The sequence below is a fragment of the Cnephaeus nilssonii genome, assembly GCF_951640355.1.
Source record: "Cnephaeus nilssonii genome assembly, chromosome: 20".
In the NCBI taxonomy this organism is placed as follows: Eukaryota; Metazoa; Chordata; class Mammalia; order Chiroptera; family Vespertilionidae; genus Cnephaeus; species Cnephaeus nilssonii.
In genome coordinates this window covers 32,826,673-32,845,491 of record NC_137091.1, presented here as the reverse complement: position 1 = coordinate 32,845,491, position 18,819 = coordinate 32,826,673, and the positions used below count along the sequence as shown (strand labels likewise).

Below are 18,819 nucleotides of genomic sequence, written 5' to 3'. Positions count from 1 at the left end.
TCATATTTGTACAGCGACCCCTGGCGGCATCCCATACCACCTGTAGCGGCTTCCTTCCTTCTGAGCTCTGCTCTCACAGAAGGATCAAGGCACGTTTCTGATCATGGGGCCACATGTGATAACATGTGAAAACAGGCCTTTCTTTTAGAAAATACTTCCTTGAGATTATTTTGAACTGATGTGTGTCCAAGACAAAAGTTTTAGAAATACAAATAGGCAAAAAGAAAAGGAGAAACGACCCAGAATCTCCCATCGAGGTGTCAGGAACCGATGTTCTGTGTGTGTTTAGATGAGCACACACACTAGGGAATCATGCAGCTGAAAACCTAAACATCCCAGTGTCTGCCAGGCCCAAGGAGGTGGGGAGATGGAGGGACAGGAGGGGACAGGGTGAGGGGCAGAAGGGTGGAGGGATGTGGGACAGGCAGGGGCAGGGGGTGGAAGGTGCCTCAGATCAGGCTCTGGGTGTGTGTCCCAGGTGACAGGATGCCAGTATGGGGGGCCCCACCAGAGAATTCCAGCAGTGCTGCTTTTTTCTGCCCAGCACTGCGGCCCCAGGTTTATACTTGCTCACTTGGGCAGGTGACACAGAGTGCAGACTAGTAGAGAAAAGGGAAAGGAATGACCCACACCACAAATAAACCACATTCCATCAAACAACTTGATCCTGAGTGGGGGAGGGGAAATTTTCAAAGCATGATGGGCTAAGAGGGAGGGAGGGTGGGAGAGGGTGAGGAGGATCTCCTACTTAGAGTGCAGTGGTGACTGGGAAGGGGGTGTGTGTGTCCTGACCCAAGATGGGCAATGGGACCACCAGGTGGGGGCTGCTGGCCCTGCTGAGGGCTGGGGCCTCAGGAGCCTCCTTTCAGAGGCTGAAAGGGATACAGCCACAAAGATGTGAGACACAAAGTGCACCCCCCAGCCCTGTCTCTGCCCTTGACAGAAGATTCTGGGGTGTCCAGGTGTGGTGACAACCTGGGGTGGCCACGTCACACTCCTCTCTCCCCTCAGGCCCCCTCCTCCGTGGCTCTCCCTCTCTGCCCCAGCGCCTACCTGTTTTAAACCAGCCATCTGAGGTGAACGCTTTCTTCGTTTCTTCTGGTTTGCCCCAGTATTCACGGAACACAGTGGGTCCCCTGACCAAGAGCTCCCCTTCCTTCTCCTTGAGTCCTGGGGTCACCTGTGGTGTGGGAGAGAAATGTGCACGTCAGAGCAACACCCCCAGGATGGGTCTCCACCTGCTTTCACTGTGCCCTGCCCGACCGGAGGACCACCACGCTTTTCTGAAACTGAACATTTTGTTGGGTGACTGAGACACAAAGCTTTCAACACAGAAACCCAATCAGAGCTGCTCCCTGAGCTCACCCTGCCCTGGGTGGGGCTATGGGTCATCTCTTCATCCTCAAACAGCTCCATCCTGTAGATTGTAGATGTGAGTAAGTGGCCAGGTCTCAGGGCTTGGACCTGGATGGATTAGCTGTCAGCTTCTAAAAGCCATGTTCTTGGCTTCCCATGAAATCCTGTGTCCAGGGCATTTCTCAGACAAACCACGGAACCCAGGAGAAGCAAGCAGCAGCCCGCACCCTGCCTGTGGCAACTGGAGCAGCTCCGAGTTGGTAGCACCTGCTGGAGAGCCTTTTGGAGGTGCTACTTTGCTTGGTGAAAAGGAAGCTGACAGAGCAGTCAACGGAGAGGGCGGCTCCAGGAGGAAGACTTGGGTGCCAGGAGACACCGGCACTGGAATTCACGTGGTCGTGGAAGGCAGGGAAGCTCAATGTTTCTCTAGAACAGGCGTCCTCAAACTACGGCCCGCGGGCCACATGCGGGTGTTTTTGCCGTTTTGTTTTTTTACTTCAAAATAAGATATGTGCAGTGTGCATAGGAATTTGTTCATAGTTTTTTTTTTTAAACTATAGTCCGGCCCTCCAACCGTCTGAGGGACAGTGAACTGGCCGCCTGTTTAAAAAGTTTGAGGACCCCTGCTCTAGTGTGACCACAGTGAAGAGGAGCAGGGAGATTGGGTTTTATAAGAAACTGAGCAGGGGCTTGCATGGTGCCAGGAAAAGCATCTGCAGAGGAGGAATCTGTGAGGTCACAGGTCCATTCCTCTGGTTAGCCACCGCTGGCCTATTGGAGAACTCAACACTCCTCACTTAGTAAGAGAACTAGTAGTCAGAAAACCAGCAAGGCTGTGGAAGAACTTAACCATCTGCATCTAATCGACATTTACACTCCAGCCCAAACCAGCAGAACATTCAACAAGCAGGACCACATATTCTGGGCCATAAAACATACCTTAACAAATTTAAAAAAAACCTAAAATCTTATCAAGCATGTTTTCTGACCAAAAGCTAGAAATCAATAGCAGAAAAATCTCGAAACCCTTGGAAAATAAATATCACACTTATAAACAATCCATGAGTCAAAGGGGGATGTCTTAAGGAAAATTATAAAATATTTTGAACTGAATGAAAATACAACACATCAACAAGGGGGGAGTACAACTAAAGCAGTGTTTAGAGGGACATTTATATAATTAAATGCATATACTAGAAAAGAGAAAAGGTCTCCAATCAATAACCTAAAGTTTCAACTTAAGAAACCAGCAGTTCAATGGGTACTGGGAGCAGAGAGTGGACCCCAGAGAGCCTTGAGCAGCCCCAGCGCCGCCGGCCTAGTTGCCATCATACCCGGGAAGAGCTGCTGCTGCTGCAGCCTGCCGCCACCACCAAGGGCTGCCCACACCAAGCCTGGCACGGCGAGCAGTGGTGCAGGGCCTGGCGGGCCTGGCGGCCTCACATCAGCGGTGCCTGTTGGCAGGGACAAGAAGGTTTTGGAAAACAAAAAGGGAACCCACTGTACGGGAAAACATATTTGGCAATGATACATCTGATAAAGGGTTAATCTCCAAAATATATAAGGAACTCATACAACTTAACAAAAGGAAGACAAACAATCCAATTAAAAAATGGATAAAGGACCTAAATAGATACTTCTCCAAAGAGGACATACAGATGACCAAGAGACATATGAAAAAACGCTCAAAGTCACTGATCATCAGAGAGATGTAAATTAAAATGACAATGAGGTATCACCTCACACCTGTCAGAATGGCTGCTACTAACAAATGACAAGTGCTGGTGAGGAACCCTCGTGCACTGCTGGTGGGAATGCAGACTGGTACAGCCATCATGGAAAACAGTATGGAGTTTCCTCAAAAAAGTAAATATGGATCTGCCATATTCCACTTCCAGAAATATATCCTAAGAAACCTGAAACACCAATCAGAAAGAATGTATGCATCCCTATGTTCATAAGTAGCACAATTTATAATAGTTAAGTTCTGGAAATAGCCCAAGTTCCCATCAGCAGATGAGTAAATAAAAAAGCTGTGGTACATTTATACCATGGAATACTATGCAGCAGTAAAAAAGAAGAATCTCTTACCCTTTGAGACAGCATGGAGGGACTTATAAGTGAAATAAGTCAGTCAGAGAAAAACAAGTATCACATGAATGCACTCATATGTTGAATCTAATTAACAAAATAAACTGATGAATGGAGTGGATCCAGAGACATGGAAGCATGGAACAGAATATGGAATCTCAGATAAAAGGCGGGGGAGGGTGGGTAGGTGGGAGGTAATCCATATATGCATAACTCATGGACAGAGAGTGGGGTGGTGAGGGCCTGGGATGGGGGTGGCCTGGAGGGGGTCAAAGGGGGAAAAAGGGAGACATATGTAATACTTTCAACAATAAAAATAAAAGGTTTTGGGAACAGTAAAATGGTTCAATGTAAGAAACAAGATATGGTTTCATCAACAGGAATAACACCAAGGAAGATGTATTTGCACACCAGACTGCCGCAAAGAAGAATAACCCCAGGAAGTACCTTTGCAGTGTAGGAGATGCAGAGATTGTGGAGTTTGATGTTGTTGAAGGAGAAAAGGATGTGGAGCAGCAAATGTTACAGGCCCTGGTGGAGTTCCAGTAAACATGCAAGGCAGGAAATATGCAGCAGATGTTAACCATTCTAGACACTATCCACCTTGCAGAGGTCCTCCGTGCAAACACCAGCAGAACTACCCGAGTAGTGAGAGTGGGGGAAAGAGTGAGAGATCCAAGAGTGCTCCCGAAGGCCAGGCCCAACAGCAGCTGCCCTACTGCAGGCAACAGTTCCCACCTTACTGCGTGCGGACACCCTATGGGCGTCGACCACAGTATTCCAACCCTCAGATGCAAGGAGAAATGATGGCAGGTGCTGACAACCGGAGTACAGGAGAACAAGGTAGACCAGTGAGACAGAATATGTATTTGAGCTACAGACCATGATTAACTGGGGTCCTCCTCGCTAAAACAGCCTCGAGAGAACAACAATGAAGAAGATAAGGAAAATCAAGGAGATGAGACCCAAGGTCAGCAGCTACCTCAATATCGGTACTGCCACAGCTTCAATCACCAACCAAATGCCCAGAAAACGCTAAACCACAAGATGGCAAAGACACAAACGCAGCTGATCCACCAGCCAAGAATTCATCTGCTCCCAAGGCTGAGCAGGGCGGGGTGAATAAATGCTAGCTTACCATCTCTACCATCATCCAGTTTAGTCATCCAACAAGAAATGAATATGAAATTCAGCAATAAGAAATGAACAAAAGATTAGAACTGAAGACCTTAATTTAGGGGTGGGGAACCTTTTATCTGCCAATGGCCATTTGGATATTTATAACATCATTTGCAGGCCATACAAAATTACCAACTTAAAAATTCGCCTGCTACATTTGGTCAAACATTTAATTAACTCACCCCGAATGCCTCGGCAGGGCCAGACCAAGTGATTTCGCAGCCTTACACGGGCTGGATGTTCCCTACCTCTGCCTTCAGTGCTTACTTTTTGCCCATTAACCAGACAACTAGAACTATCTGCATTATCTGCTATATAGCATGGGGTTTTTATTATTTTTACCTATAGAAATCTCATTTTGGTAATGACAAATGAGGTTTTTATTTCTTAAAAGACTGGTTTTTCTTAATATACCTTTAAAGGTTTTTAAAATTGTTTCATATTTGGTCAAATTAAGATTTTTAAGAAAAAAATATATTTTATTGATTTTTTTACAAAGAGGAAGGGAGAGGGATAGAGTCAGAAACATCGATGAGAGAGAAACATCGATCAGCTGCCTCCTGCACACCTCCTACTGGGGATGTGCCCGCAACCAAGGTACGTGCCCTTTGACCGGAATCGAACCCGGGACCTCTCAGTCCACAGGCTGACGCTCTATCCCCTGAGCCAAACCAGTTTCGGCAAATTAAGATTTTTAAGGACCTTATTTTTAATCTACACTAATAAAAGAAAAACATGCAAAGTAACCATCACCCCGCTACACACAAGCCATGCCCGCCAGCCAATCAGGAGCGAGTATGCAAATTAACCCAACCAAGATGGCTACAATCACGGAGCTGCAGCAAGCAGGAGGCTTGGGTTTCCCTGGCGATGGAGGAAGCCAAGCTTCCCTGCTGCCCTGGCCTCCACTCAAAGCTACAAAGTTTCAATTATAGAAGATAAATAAATCCCAGATACCAGGGCCTCCTCTTGGGTCACCGGGGGGCGTGGCCGGACTGCAAACCACCACAGGCTCCTCGCCCAGGCCACCCCATGCCCCCACCCTGATCCGGGATATCCTTCAGGGCAAACCAGCCAGCCCCCGCCCATGCACCAGACCTCTATCCTATCTAATAAAAGAGTAATATGCAGATTGACCATCACTCCAACACACAAGATGGCTGCCCCCATGTGGTCAAAGATGGCTGCCCCCATGTGGACACAAGATGACTTCCACAAGATGGCCAGCAGGGGAGGGCAGTTGGGAGGGACCAGGCCTGCAAGGGAGAGCAATTGTGGGAGATCAGGCCAGCAGGGGAGGGCAGTTGGGAGGAACCAGGCCTGCAAGGGAGGGCAGTTGGGGGGTGATCAAGCCTGCAGGGGAGGGCAGTTAAGGGTGACCAGACCAGCAGAGGAGGGAAGTAGGGGGCGACCAGGCCTACAGGGAAGGGCAGTTGGGGGGGACCAGGCCTACAGGGAAGGGCAGTTGGGAGGGACCAGGCCTACAGGGAAGGGCAGTTGTGGGGGACCAAGGCCTGCAGGGGAGGGCAGTTAGGGGTGACCAGGCCTGCAGGGGAGGGCAGTTGGGGGGTGATCAAGCCTGCAGGGGAGGGCAGTTAAGGGTGACCAGACCGGCAGAGGAGGTAAGTTGGGGGCGACCGGGCCTGCAGGGAAGGGCAGTTGGGGGGGACCCAGGCCTGCAGGGGAGGGCAGTTAGGGGTGACCAGGCCTGCAAGGGAGGGCAGTTAGGGGCAATCAGGCTGACAGGGGAGCAGTTAGGCATCAATCAGGCTGGCAGGGGAGTGGATAGGGGGTGATCAAACTGGCAGGCAGAAGCGGTTAGGGGCAATCAGGAAGGCAGGCAGGTGAGCAGTTGGGAGTTGGGAGCCAGCAGTCCTGGATTGTGAGAGGGATGTCCGACTGCCCGTTTAGGCCTGATCCCGGTAGGATCGGGCCTAAATGGGCAGTCAGACATCCCTCGAAGGGTCCCAGATTGGAGAGAGTGCAGGCTGGGCTGAGGGACACACACCCCCATGCACGAATTTCATGCACTGGGCCTCTCTAGTTTGTAATAAAAGTTTACAACTTGCTTTTTCAAAAATTCAACAAACTGCAAGCACCTGTTAATAAAAGGCCTTAAATAACTGTTTGTGTAAAAACAAGAAAAAAAGAAACTAGAGAAAGAGAAAGCAAGCACAAAAAAAGAAACAATAAAGATAAGACAGAAACTAGGATTAAAAAGAGAAAAACAATAGAGGAAATTTAATAAATCCAATAAAACTAGTTCTTTGAAGGAAGATGAACAAAACAGGTAAACTTCTAGCAACATAACAAAGAAAAAAGAAATGGAAGACACAAATGATGAGTATGAGGAATGGAAAGGGTATCACTTCAGACTCCACATATATTAAAATATTAATAATGAAAAATTCTATGTACATAAATTTGGCAACTTAAATGAAATTGAATTCAGTTAAAATCTTCCAAAAAAGAAACCTCTAGACCCAGATGGTAAATTCTATCAAATATTATAAAAATACAAAACTCCAATTACACACAAACTCTTCTAGAAAATAGAAGAGGGAACATTTCCCGACTCATTTTATGACACCAGCATCATCGATTCCCCATGATACACTGACAGCCCTCAAGCACAGCAGCTGCCAGCACACAGGCTCTGTGGCCACAGACACGTAGAGTACAAAGTTGGGGTCTTCTGGAACCAAAACCAACTCTCTTTCAACTAGAGCCCCAGCGTCCCATTCAATCCCATCAATCCAGCTCAATCCCATTCAACACTTAATCTGAGCCCCTTCTTCGATTCAGCTGACCACTACAGGGTAAATACCATAAAGGCAGGCAGATTCACCAATTCTAACTTAGCACAGGTTTGCCAAGGGCGTCTCCCGTCTATGGAAAGCACATATCAAGTAACTAAGATATGTCATCATTTTCTTCTATTTTTTAAAAAAATATTTTTATTTATTTCAGAGAGGAAAGAAGGAGATATTGATCTCAATGATGAAAAAGAGTGATTGATCCTCTGCCTCCTGCATACCCACACTGGGGATCGAGCCCGAAACTTAGGCATGTGCCCTGACCAAGAATCCAATTGTGATCTCCTGGTTCATAGGTTGACGCTCAGCCACTGAGCCATGCCAGCCAGGCTGTCATCATTTTCTTTCTTTCTTTTTTAAATCCTCACCCGAGGATATTTTTCCCATTGATTTTTAGAGAGAATGGAAGAGAGAGGGAAAGACAGAGAGAAATATCAATGTGAGAGAAACACATCAATTAGTTGCCTCCTGCATGCACCGGGACCAGGGCCTGGGCTGGGGAAGAGCCTGCAACCAAGGTACGTGTCCTTGACTGGAATTGAACCTGGGACCCTTCGGTCCACAGGCCAACACTCTATCCACTGAGCCAAACTGGCTAAGGCTGTCATCATTTTCTTTATGCTAAAAAAGACAAGGCCTTTTCATTTCTTGGGGGAGAGGGAAAAATGAACCACCAGATAGAGCTCTAAACACACACGCACCTATTACACATTTGCTTATGTCATACTAACTACTGGACAGACCTTGACAGTAAGGCCAAATTAATTTTGGTGGTTGATGTAAATTTTAGAGACAAGGGTATGACGGGCTATCAAGAGTGAAGATAAACCAGGAGAATGGCCGGAGGAAAATATCAGAGAGAAATAACAAATAAACTAAAATCCTATATAATAAAAGTCTAATATGCAAATTGTTCTACCGGGAGTTTGACCGCTCCCTATGACATGTGCTGACCACCAGGGTGAGGTGCGGAACATGGCGGGCGTCATCGATGTGGTGCTGGCAACGGGCAGCAGTGGGCCCTGATGAGAGTGGGACTGCAGCGGGATGGTGGAGTAGGTATGTGGGCGACGCCAGGCCAAGGCAGGTGCGAGCAGGGGCCTGATCGCCCTGCAGATGGTGACCAGCAGCCAGCAGGCCCTGAAAGCCTGATGGGGCCGGGCTCTGGGCTTAGACAGGGAACTGGGGGTGGGTGGTGGCGATCAACCTCTTGCGGCACCCGGGCAGGGGGGCTGCGACCTCTCACTGGCTACCTGGGGGGCCAGGGTGACGGGGAGGGAGATGTGGTGAGAATGCGGGGTGTCCCTGAGCTCGCTCTCACTCCCCCTGCTTCCTGCTTCCCTCCCCTGGGATGCCAGGGCTCCAGCGCTGGGGAAGCGCACCCCTCCCCCACCTCTGTGCAGCCTCTTCCTGGTGAGCTGGTCCACAGGGACCTGTCGGGCTCCCTGTGGGTTCACGCAGGTTTGTGAGGCTGGCTGGGAGAGAGCATGCCACTGGGCGGCCCAGAGGCCCACCCTGTGCCCCAGCCCGAGGTGTCTGGCCATGCTCACCACATCTCCGTATGGAAATTCAGGAGCCATGACTCAGGCGGAGGGGAGCACGCGGGGGCTGCCCAGGGCCCAGAGGTCAGCTGGGACCTGACCTTCCACACCAGATACTCGTGTTTTGATTGCCAACCAGGCTTAGGGACCGCACCTGTGCACAAATTTCGTGCACTGGGCCTCTAGCAGTGTATAATAGCAAACACTGCCTTCAACTAAAATCTATCACTCATGTCACCAGGCCATGCACAGAGCCAGAGCCCTGCAGGGGTTTCTGCTGGGATTCCTCAGAACCACTCAGGGTTCACTCCCTCACCTGCTAGGATGAGAAGTAGGGCTGGGTGGGTGGTCAGTGGGGCCCATTCCCCATGCTCTGGGGACCAGCTGTTCCTGAGGGTATTTTGGGTGCAGTTTGGATGGGCACGCAGCCAGACCCTGGGTGCCTGGCAGTCTCACATGACTTCATGCCACACCTGCTTTCCACACGGCAATAAAAATCTGGGCTGTGTTCACAAGGGACTCCCCCGTCTTTGTGCCTACAGGAACATTGGTTGAGTGAGGGCTCTCCACTTACTATGACCAGCGCCATGCCTGAGAGCTGCCAACACAAGAATGAACACTTCCTCATCTGAAGCAGCCTGAATCCCACTCTCACAGACTGCAGTGCCTGCCCCAACTCTGACCCATGTTCCACTGGCCTAGTGACCTGCTGGAAGCAGCACTCTACTTTCCTCTATCAGTGGCAGGTGTTGCTGGAAACAGGTGGAACCCCTGATACCTGCCCGACTCATGATGAGAAGACAGCTCTACCCCTCTGTGGTGGAGGGCATACTAGAAGGTGCCAGAATCCAGGCAGGTGAGCAGGTGCAGGACACAAGGTACAGCACTTGTCCCTATGGCCCCTCCTTGACTGTGGGCTCCCCTTGTATCCTGATGAAGGGCCGCCCAGTCAAGCACTGCCCACTGCTTGGACCAGAAAGAACTGGCCATCCACATAGGGATGAGCCAATGGGAGGAAGGCAGGACTTCTTGCCTAGTATTTCAGAGCAGAGGGTATTTGGGGACAGGCTCTGGTTGATAGCTGGAAAGAGGCACAGGGCTGCTGAGTGCTCTCAGGCAGTCACCTGGCACATCAGGGTGACAAATATGAGACTTTCTCTTTAGGGTCATGCTGCCTCCTACCTGGCCCTTGATAGAGGTAACAGACTCCACCACAACTCAAGTAGGATGGAACTGTCAGCTGTTGGTCTGAAGTGAGTGCGTCTGTGGGGAAGGCACCATTACCATCGTGGGCAGGGTGTTCCAGGCCCCACTCTGGGTCACGTGCAGCAGTTGGCGGCACACGTAGCGACAGATGGCCGTGACAGGGGAGGGGACTGGAGATGCTGGTGGCGTGGGGAGGAGAGGCAACAGAGCAGTCTGCTGTCCAGAGTGACAGCCTGCATATGGATAAGATATGAGATAATTAATTTTTAAGAAGAAATAAAAGGAAGCAGAACTCACAGCACCTGTCCTGCTCTAGCCAATGCACATTCCACATGGGTCTCTTTGCTTCCTCAGCAAGAGGAGATGATTCTGTGTGGAGGCCTGGTTATCCTCTGTGTTACATACAGCTGTGAAGTCCTTTATCTGCTGATGGACCCCATTGTTGCTGGCTGGTGCTCGGCTCTCATGTAAGCAAGCAATTTCAAAAAATAAAAAATAAATAAATAAATATAGAGAGTGTGCGACGTGCAGAGTTTATAGGCGGGAGCCAGCTGGAGGCTGCAGCACATGAAAGATGCATGGCAGCAAACAAAGCCATGCGTTAACCCAGCCCAGCAGGGAGGGCGCAGCCAGAGGCAGCCTCGAAGGGGGAACTATTTCACATGGTGCCGGAGAACCTCCCAGTGCGGGAGGGCGCCCGCTCTTCCAGTGCCTGATGTCCCACCAAAGTTACAAGGATCAGGAAGTGCTGGCAACAGAGCTACAGACCACAGGGACAACTGAGCCCTTGGGGTGCTGGTCAGCCAGGGCAGCCACACACTCAGGGACATGGAGACACGATGGTGTCACTGCCTAACAACCCGCAGTGAGCCCAGGCTGTATTCTGTGGGGCACCCAGGACAAGTTGCTCTCCTGACCCATATATATCTGCCCCTCAGGCACCACAGCTACGGGTGATGTGGGCTTGTGAGAACCCCTTGCTCTGGGCCTGTAGGAGTTAACAGGGATCTCCTGTTGTCTGGGAGGTTCTGCATGGCCTGCGGGACACCTACCCCGCACTGCGTTTGCCACGATGGGTGCCATTACTGCTGACACCTCTCTGCTGATCTTGGCAGCAACATGAGGCTTGCTGTCCAGCCCAGAGGGGTCTCCTCATGTGCTAGTTGGATGAAAGGAAGGAGTGGATGGGAGAGGCTGAGGCCACAGTTCCCACAGCAGGCTGGCTCCAGGGAGGTTCTCAGCGATGTCCTCTCTGAACCTCCACGTTCGTTCTATGCTCACCATCACCACGCGGTACACTTCTGCTCAGTGGGCACTTCTCTCTTTGATAACTGCTACCTGCACTGACATCATGCCTATCACTCAGGTGTACGGGCCTGCTTCAAGACCTGTCCTCAGGACAAGCCAAGGAAACAGCTGCCCCCAGCCTGAACCTGCAGTGGAGAAAGATGCTACATGTGACATCATGAGGTCAGTAGGCAAGGGGAACACCACAGTGTGGGAGAGGTTTGATAAGATGCTGGTCCGGTGCCACAGTTGCTGCACTGTGGGTGTTTTGGGTAAAGGGCCATGGCGCACGGCGCAGAGGAATCCTGTGTGTGGAGAAAGAATAGTGGGTGTTAACGGTAAGTGATCTGGGTGAGGGGCGTGCAGGTGTTCTTTGTACTGTTATTTTTGCAATTTTTCTATAAATTTATTACCAATTAAAAGTAAATAACAAACACACCACTTGAAACAAATCACCTCAGCCATCCTAACTTATGAACATTAGAGTCAGTCCTTACCAGTCTGGCTGCACTAACTGGGAATTTATAGTGTATCAGACAGGTACTGGAAGGTTTTGCTTGGCAAATCTCTGTTCAGAGACAGTATCAACAATTTTCAGCAGCAGGTTCACAATCGTGTAGGAACTGAGCAGACTGCAGCCTCCTGCAGCATGAGGCCACTCCGCACCGACAGTCCATGGGTATCGTAGCTTCCTCCTTTTCTTATTAGTAACCATGGTCCCCAACAAGGCCATGCTAGTTCCTGTTTCTGCTGCAACACGCCACTGAAATGGACCGAAATGAGTTCCTTCAGGATGGCCTGGGCTCGTCCTGCAGGCGGCAGTGCTGATGGGCTGGTACAGGCACAGAAACACAGCTGTGACCTGCCTGGAGCTGAGGCCACATCTCACGGAGTGGGAGGCCCAGATGGAAAGTTCCATGTAGGCAACTGCCTGAGTGCTGCTTCATTCGTACTCTACAAAGTCTTGGGGGGAGGGGGGACTTTTGAGTCTCTACTTTTAAAGGCTAAAGATAGATTGACAAATGCCATCAAACACAAGAGGGAGGTGTCCCTCTACCCATGAGTGAGACCCCAAAGCCCTGTTTCTGGTCTGTGGCCCTTGAAGGTAACAACCTCGAGAGCAAGTGTCCTACTGCACTGGAGGTGGGGTCAGACAAACAGCGCCATGGCGGGGCCACCTTCAAGACAGACACAGGGAGAAAGAGGCAGGTCCCTGCAGTCGGGACTTAACCAGGGGTCCCTCCTGTGGCCCTGGCTACCCCAGGGGTGGCCTTTGCCGAGCACAGCCTCACTGGTCACAAGACTGAACACTAGGTCCAGGACCAAACCCCTGTGTGGGACAACAGGCCCTCTGGTGTGTCTTCCCATGGAGTGGCCCTCAGACTCTGTGCGGCCATCAGGGCGGCTGCAGTCTGGACTGTCTGTCCTCCAATCCCTTCAATGAGTTGAAAATGTTCTAGAAGACACCCTCACGTGTGCCAAATTGCCTTATGTTCACGTTTAGACAGTTGGGGTGTACCTGTACAGAACTCACCATGCAGGGAGGACCAGACCCAGCTCCCGTATGCCCCCTCCTATCTCCATGGCCCCTCAGAGCCCTAGCCAGTGGTACCCATTCCCCTGGAGCCCCCAACCTGTGGAACGATTGCTTCCTTCTCCCTGGTTGTCAAGCACTCCGGGCCAGGACTGCGGCTTTTTCTATTTTAAGTAAGTTTCTGTGCACAACTCTCTGTAGACGGAAACAATCAAAGACGGGAGAGGAGCTGTCAGATGGCCAGCTGCTTGCCACCACAGGTGCGAGTTACTTAAATTGTATCGTCATTTAGGAGGGAGATGCTCCCGACCCCACCCTTTCTCTCTGGCAGCATCCCTGCCACTTCCAGTGGAACAGGTGCACATGGAGGCCGAGCCATCAGGTGATCTGCACCTGGCGGAGGCAGTAGTCATGGATCCTGCTGCTTGTACCACTAGCATCTGATGGATCCACAAACCCACACTGTTCCTCTCTGTTGGGGACCTCCTGATGAGCAGTGTCCCTGGAACCCACAGCCTGGCCTGCATTCTCCGTTGGCCATCCCTGACCTGGCACACAGGCTAAGCATCCATGGGGGAGGCAGTCATCAAATGCAGGGAGGGCTGGTGACCAGGGGATAGCGGGAGTCCACGAGGAGGCGGTGGTATTGGGAGGCAGTGCAGGGCACAGACTGAGAGCCAGAAAAGGACCCCATGGTATGGGTGTGGCTGACGCCCTGGACCAGCAGGGCAGAGGCAAGAGCCCTGGCAGAGGGTGGTGAGGGAGTGACAGGTGGTAGTGGAGGAGCAAGGCTGTGTCTAGATGTTATCACATCTGGGAACAGAGGCTGAGAGAGTGAGAACCTAGTGAGGGCCCAGGTAAGAGGTGTTCTTGGTAAACAGAATGCCTACTTTTTGACATCATTCTAAAATTTCCATAAAATTACACTTTAAAGCATCCAAGTTCCACCTATTTGTGCTCACAAAAACATTCAACAACAATCTCCTCCGTCCTCCCATTTCAGATGTGGAAACTGGGGCCCACAGAGCATGGCCTGTACCCAGCCCCTCCTGGCACATGAGGTGCAGAGCAGGGACCGACCAGCCCAGCAGTGCTCATGAAGAAGGATAAGCTGGAATAAGGACTCACTACTGTCATTTTTTGAAACCTGAGTAACAGAAACCAATCACAGGTGATATCTAATATGGATATTAGCTATAGAGAAATTCATTTCCTTTCTTCTTCTTCTTTTTTGATAAATTCTCACCAGAGGATATTTTTCCATTGATTTTTTTAGAGAGAGTGGGAGGGAGGGGGAGAGACACACAGAGAGAAACATTGATGTGAGAGAGACACATCAGTTGTTTGCCTCATGCACGTGCCCCAACTGGTGCTGGGGATCGAGCCTGCAACCAAGGTAACGTGCCTTAACCGGAATCAAACCTGTGACCCTTTAGTCCAAGGGCCAAAGCTCTATCCACTGAGGCAAACCAGCCATGGTGAACATCATTTCCTTTTAAATAAAAATTCCACTTCCCACTAATCCTAAACTTTTCTGTGACTCCCCTTCACTTATGACCAACACATTTGTAGCTATTAAAATCTTCACTGAAATAAGACAATGCACAGTGTTTCTGTTTCACTCTTGTGAATTTTAGAATCACATACAAACTAAGAGAGCCACTAGTGACTTCAGTAGAAATGGGTAACCTTCATTCAAAGGGTCCTGTGGACCTGCCCAAAGAGCCTTAGCGAGGCTGCTGGCAGGGCCACACCTGCCCTGGAAGTGTGTGTTGGCGTCACTCTGAGTGGGCACCAAGGTCCTGCCAGCACATAATTTTTAACCAGATCCCACCTACAGTGACTTCTGTTTTAGCGTGGGTTGTCCTTAGCAATGCTGTCATGACACACCTCAAAGTAACACCAGTGCATGGAGCCCAGGGAGAAGCCAGGCGGAGCACTGGAGATCGGGGCACAGCTGGGCCTTGGTTGCCCTCACACTGTCCACAATGGCACCTTTGGTAAATACCAGCCAGCATCCACCTCCAAAGCACAGAGACCCAAACCTCTGTGACTGGCCTGCTGGGTGGTCATGACCGTGCAACGCCCATGTGCCACCATGGAAAAGCGAGTGGCTCACCCTGGTGTCCTTCTCGTTTCCTTCCACGTGGAGGATGTAGGGGCAGCCCTCCTTCTGTGGGTTTTCTGAGACAATTCGCACCTCAACGCCTGGCAGCGGGGTCCCCACAGAACCTGCAAGGAGAGGAGAAATATAAGAGAAAGAAGATGGAGTCAGAGGGATTTCAAAGGAGAGGGCTATACACCTGTGGCTCTCAGATCCTGCCTGGACATCACTCACAGAGAGAAGACCTGGGGGCATATAGTGGGCGCCCACCCTGCCACAGCAGCAGCCAGTGCTCGCAGTTGCCAACAGTGTGCAAAGGCGAGGCTCTGAATGCTCCAGAGCAGCGGTCACCAACCGGTGGTCTGTGGACCACTGGTGGTCTGTGAGGTCCGAAAGGTTGGCGACTGCTGCTCCAGAGCATTCAGTTCATCCTAGGAAGGCCTCCTGCACCCAGGCGGGATGCAGGCACGGCTTCTACTTGTACCTGGCTGAGGAGTAAGGGCACTGAAGCGCACCTGTCCAGAACAGGTCCCAAGAGGCACCGATGTTGAAAGGTGGGCAGTGAGCAAGGATCCTCATGGCAGTGGGATAATATTGCTGGCATTCTGGTTTATTCACTAGGCACCCATGGTTTGTTCAGTGTCTTCATCCCACTCAAAGGCCCCAGCATAGTGGGCCAGTTTACAATCAAACTTCAAACCTACAAAGGTAAGGCAGGTGGCTTGAATGTGTCCCACAGCCACTGTAATAAATGACTAAGGCATAACAGAGGTTCCAAGACCAAACTCCCAGCATCTATGCAAATTCACTTCAAGGTTTTAAGACCTTTATTATAACAGCTGAAATCAATGAGGATTTGTCAGGGGATAAATGTCCCCAGAAGTCAGGTCAGCAAACTCTGCAATTTGTTTCATGTCCTGGATCCAAACTCTTCACAAGGTTGGCTGTTATCAGTCTTCTTCTGTAAAACAGCACCATCCTATCCTCCTTGGCCTGTCTCCTGCACCTGTGGTCTGGGGGCGAGGCCTGGGCCCTATGGCTATGGTGAGCTCTCCAGGTTCTGGAGGACTTTTTCCTCAACTCTGGTCAGTACTCTGTGTCAGGTCCCAGCTGGAAACAGACAGACCAGCATCCTCTCCCCGCCCCCGCCCCACCCCCTTTTCTTGGTTTCCAAAGATTTTTCAAATTAAAGTGAAATCTATATAAGATACAATTGATCATTATAGAGAGGCAATTCAGTGGCATTTAGCAATCATCATCACCATCTAGTTCCAGATATCTTCACCACCCCAGAAGAAACCTGTGTCCATCAGCAGTCACTTCCCACCTCTAGCCCCCTACTCCCAGTAACCACTAATCTGCTTTCTGTCTCTATGAATTTGCCTGCTCTGGAAATCCTATATAATAAAGAGCTAACATGCTAATTAGACCAGACAGTGGAACGACCTTCCAGAACGACCAGTGGGCGGGGGGCGGGGCCGCGAGACAGATGGGGCCTCTAGTTTCATATAAAAGAAATTGTATGACATGTGCCCTCCTATCTCTTCTTAGTTGTACATATACTTGGAGTCTGTGGTTACACAGGCGTTATGGACATTCAGGACTCAAGAGAACCTAGAAGCAAGAGCATTTCATCTCCAGTGTAGAGATAAGACATCGGAACCAGAGACAAGGACTAGCTTGTGAATGTGGAGGTGGGCCCAAGCCCAGCCTGCTCTGACATCACAAGCTATGCTTCTCCTGCTGATGGCTCAGCCTGCCCCTGGGCGCAGTCAAGACCAGCTGCCATTCTGCACTCTCTAAATTTGGTTTCCAGTTGACCGCAGGGTCATTATCTTTTCTAGATTAAATAATGCCTTTCTTTGTCGATCTCTCATTTCAGTGACAAGTTTAACTCCTGTCATTTACACTGCTCCTCCCTGGACCTCATGGTTTGATGAGGACTGACAGACACACCGGCCGAGTGATCAGAGCGGCCGAGTGATCAGAGCGACCGGCAAGGGCCACAGCCCGGACTGCTGGGACACTCACCTGGGCGGGGGGTCCAAGGTCTCCAGATGCTCCCAGTCACTCGTGTTTCATGGCCAAACTTCAGTAGGCTGACCTTGGTTTTAGCCCTTAGTGACCAGAGTGTTGGTCATAATTTACAATAAGTGTATGTGTAAAAGCCACAGAACAAAGGGCTCAAGGGAGAAATTGGGCAGATAACATGCAGAAGACAAAGGCCGCATGTGAGAGGCAGGCTGAGGCCACACTGGAGGACACTCAGGCCACATTGACCCCGTGCCCCCGGCACTGCCACAGGCCGTATGGAGCTGACAATGCTCTTGTAATCTGTATCAATAAGATCTTTCTTGCTGCTTGAACAAGGATGATACAGTGCTGGGCAGGGTGATTAGCCCGAATAAGAAGAAAACATCAGACACTGGAAAATGATTGATTGCCCTCTGAGACTGGTCAGATATGATTTCTTCAAGTACCTGACAGAGATAAAGAGTTCCATAAACACACCTCAAGGAGTCAGGCAGAATGTGGTTATTTCATCAGGAGGCATTTCGTCAGCTTAAGTGCAGAATCTGAAGCAGGACCAACCGCCTCACTCAGAAATGAAAGCCTGCTTCTCATCCCCTTCCTTCCGAGGAGCCTGTCTGAGCAGCAGTGTGCCGCTGGCTCAGGCTGACTGAGTGCGCTCCGACAGTGATGCCTCTTCAATTGTGAGCTGGGAGCTCATCTCCCCAGAAGGAAGGAAGCAGTCTCCATACAGGCCCTGAGACCAGAGAGATGTGTGTGGACAAGGGAGTCCTCCTGGGTCTGCCCAGGACAGGGGAGGCGTGTGTCACCTCAGCCATGCCCGACCATCTGCAGTAGCTGTTGGGGGCACATGTGGAGAAGGTTAAGGGCTCAGTCCCACAGCTGTTAGTGGGTCACTTCAGTGACTTCTAGTCATAAGTGGTGTTAACCACAACTTCTGTCCAACTTGGCTACAAATCAGAGGTTTCCAAAACCTCCTCCCAGGGTTCAATAATTTGCTAGAGCGGCTCATAGAACCCTGGAAAACAGTTTGCTTACTAAAAGACCAGTTTGTTATAAAGCATACAACCTCTGAATGGCCAGATGGAAGAGATGCCTAGGGCAGGTATGGGGGAAGGGGCGGCATGAGCTTCCCAGCTTTCCAGGTGTTTAGCATAATAATCCCCAGGTCTATCCATGCTGTCACAAAAGTTAAGAGGTCTTCTTTCTGCCTCTGCAGCCGCCATGGCTCCTGTGAAAAAGCTCGTGGCAAAGGAGGGCAAAAAATGAAGCAGGTTCTGAAGCTTACCCTTGACTACACCCACCCCGCAGAAGATGGAATCACGGATGCTGCCAACTTTGAGCAGTTTCTTCAGGAGAGAATCCAAGTGAATGGAAAAGCTGGGAATCTCGGCGGAGGGGTTGTAACCATTGAAAGAAGCAAGAGTAAGATCACTGTAACGTCTGAGGTGCCTTTTTCCAAAAGATATTTGAAATATCTCACCAAAAAATATTTGAAAAAGAATAACCTACATGACTGCTTGCGCGTAGTTGCGAACAGCAGAGAGAGTTACGAATTGCTTTACTTCCAGATAAACTAGGATGAAGAAGAGGAGGAAGATGAGGATTAAAGCTCATTTATCTGGCAAATTTTGTATGAGTTCTTGAATAAAACTTGGAAACCAAAAGACAGAA

The 18,819-nt window shown here is 50.2% G+C and overlaps 2 protein-coding genes and 1 pseudogene across 7 annotated transcripts in view; 2 read left to right on the top strand and 1 right to left on the bottom strand.

Annotated features, from left to right (window-relative positions):
• The window catches only part of ACSF3 (acyl-CoA synthetase family member 3), a 79,363-nt gene that overhangs the window by 23,345 nt on the left and 37,199 nt on the right, over window positions 1-18,819 (bottom strand). For all 5 annotated transcript variants that reach the window (XR_013812854.1, XM_079759625.1, XM_079759627.1 and 2 more), the window contains exons 6-7: window positions 15,130-15,242; window positions 1,054-1,180 (exon numbers count right to left, since the gene is read on the bottom strand). Coding sequence is in view for 4 of the 5 variants with exons in the window: in XM_079759625.1 (XP_079615751.1) it covers window positions 1,054-1,180; window positions 15,130-15,242 (240 nt within the window). In the remaining variant the exon portion in view is untranslated. The remainder of the gene's footprint in view (window positions 1-1,053; window positions 1,181-15,129; window positions 15,243-18,819) is intronic.
• LOC307092413 (Y-box-binding protein 1-like) lies at window positions 3,586-4,580 on the top strand (annotated as a pseudogene). The gene is made up of 2 exons: window positions 3,586-3,630; window positions 3,771-4,580. The product of its transcript is annotated as a Y-box-binding protein 1-like (transcript).
• Window positions 17,326-18,725, top strand: LOC307092677 (large ribosomal subunit protein eL22-like; the record flags this gene model as incomplete). Its single annotated transcript, XM_079760030.1, has 1 exon — window positions 17,326-18,725. The coding sequence occupies exon 1, from the start codon at window positions 18,270-18,272 to the stop codon at window positions 18,723-18,725; it is 456 nt and encodes a 151-aa protein (XP_079616156.1). The 5' UTR covers window positions 17,326-18,269.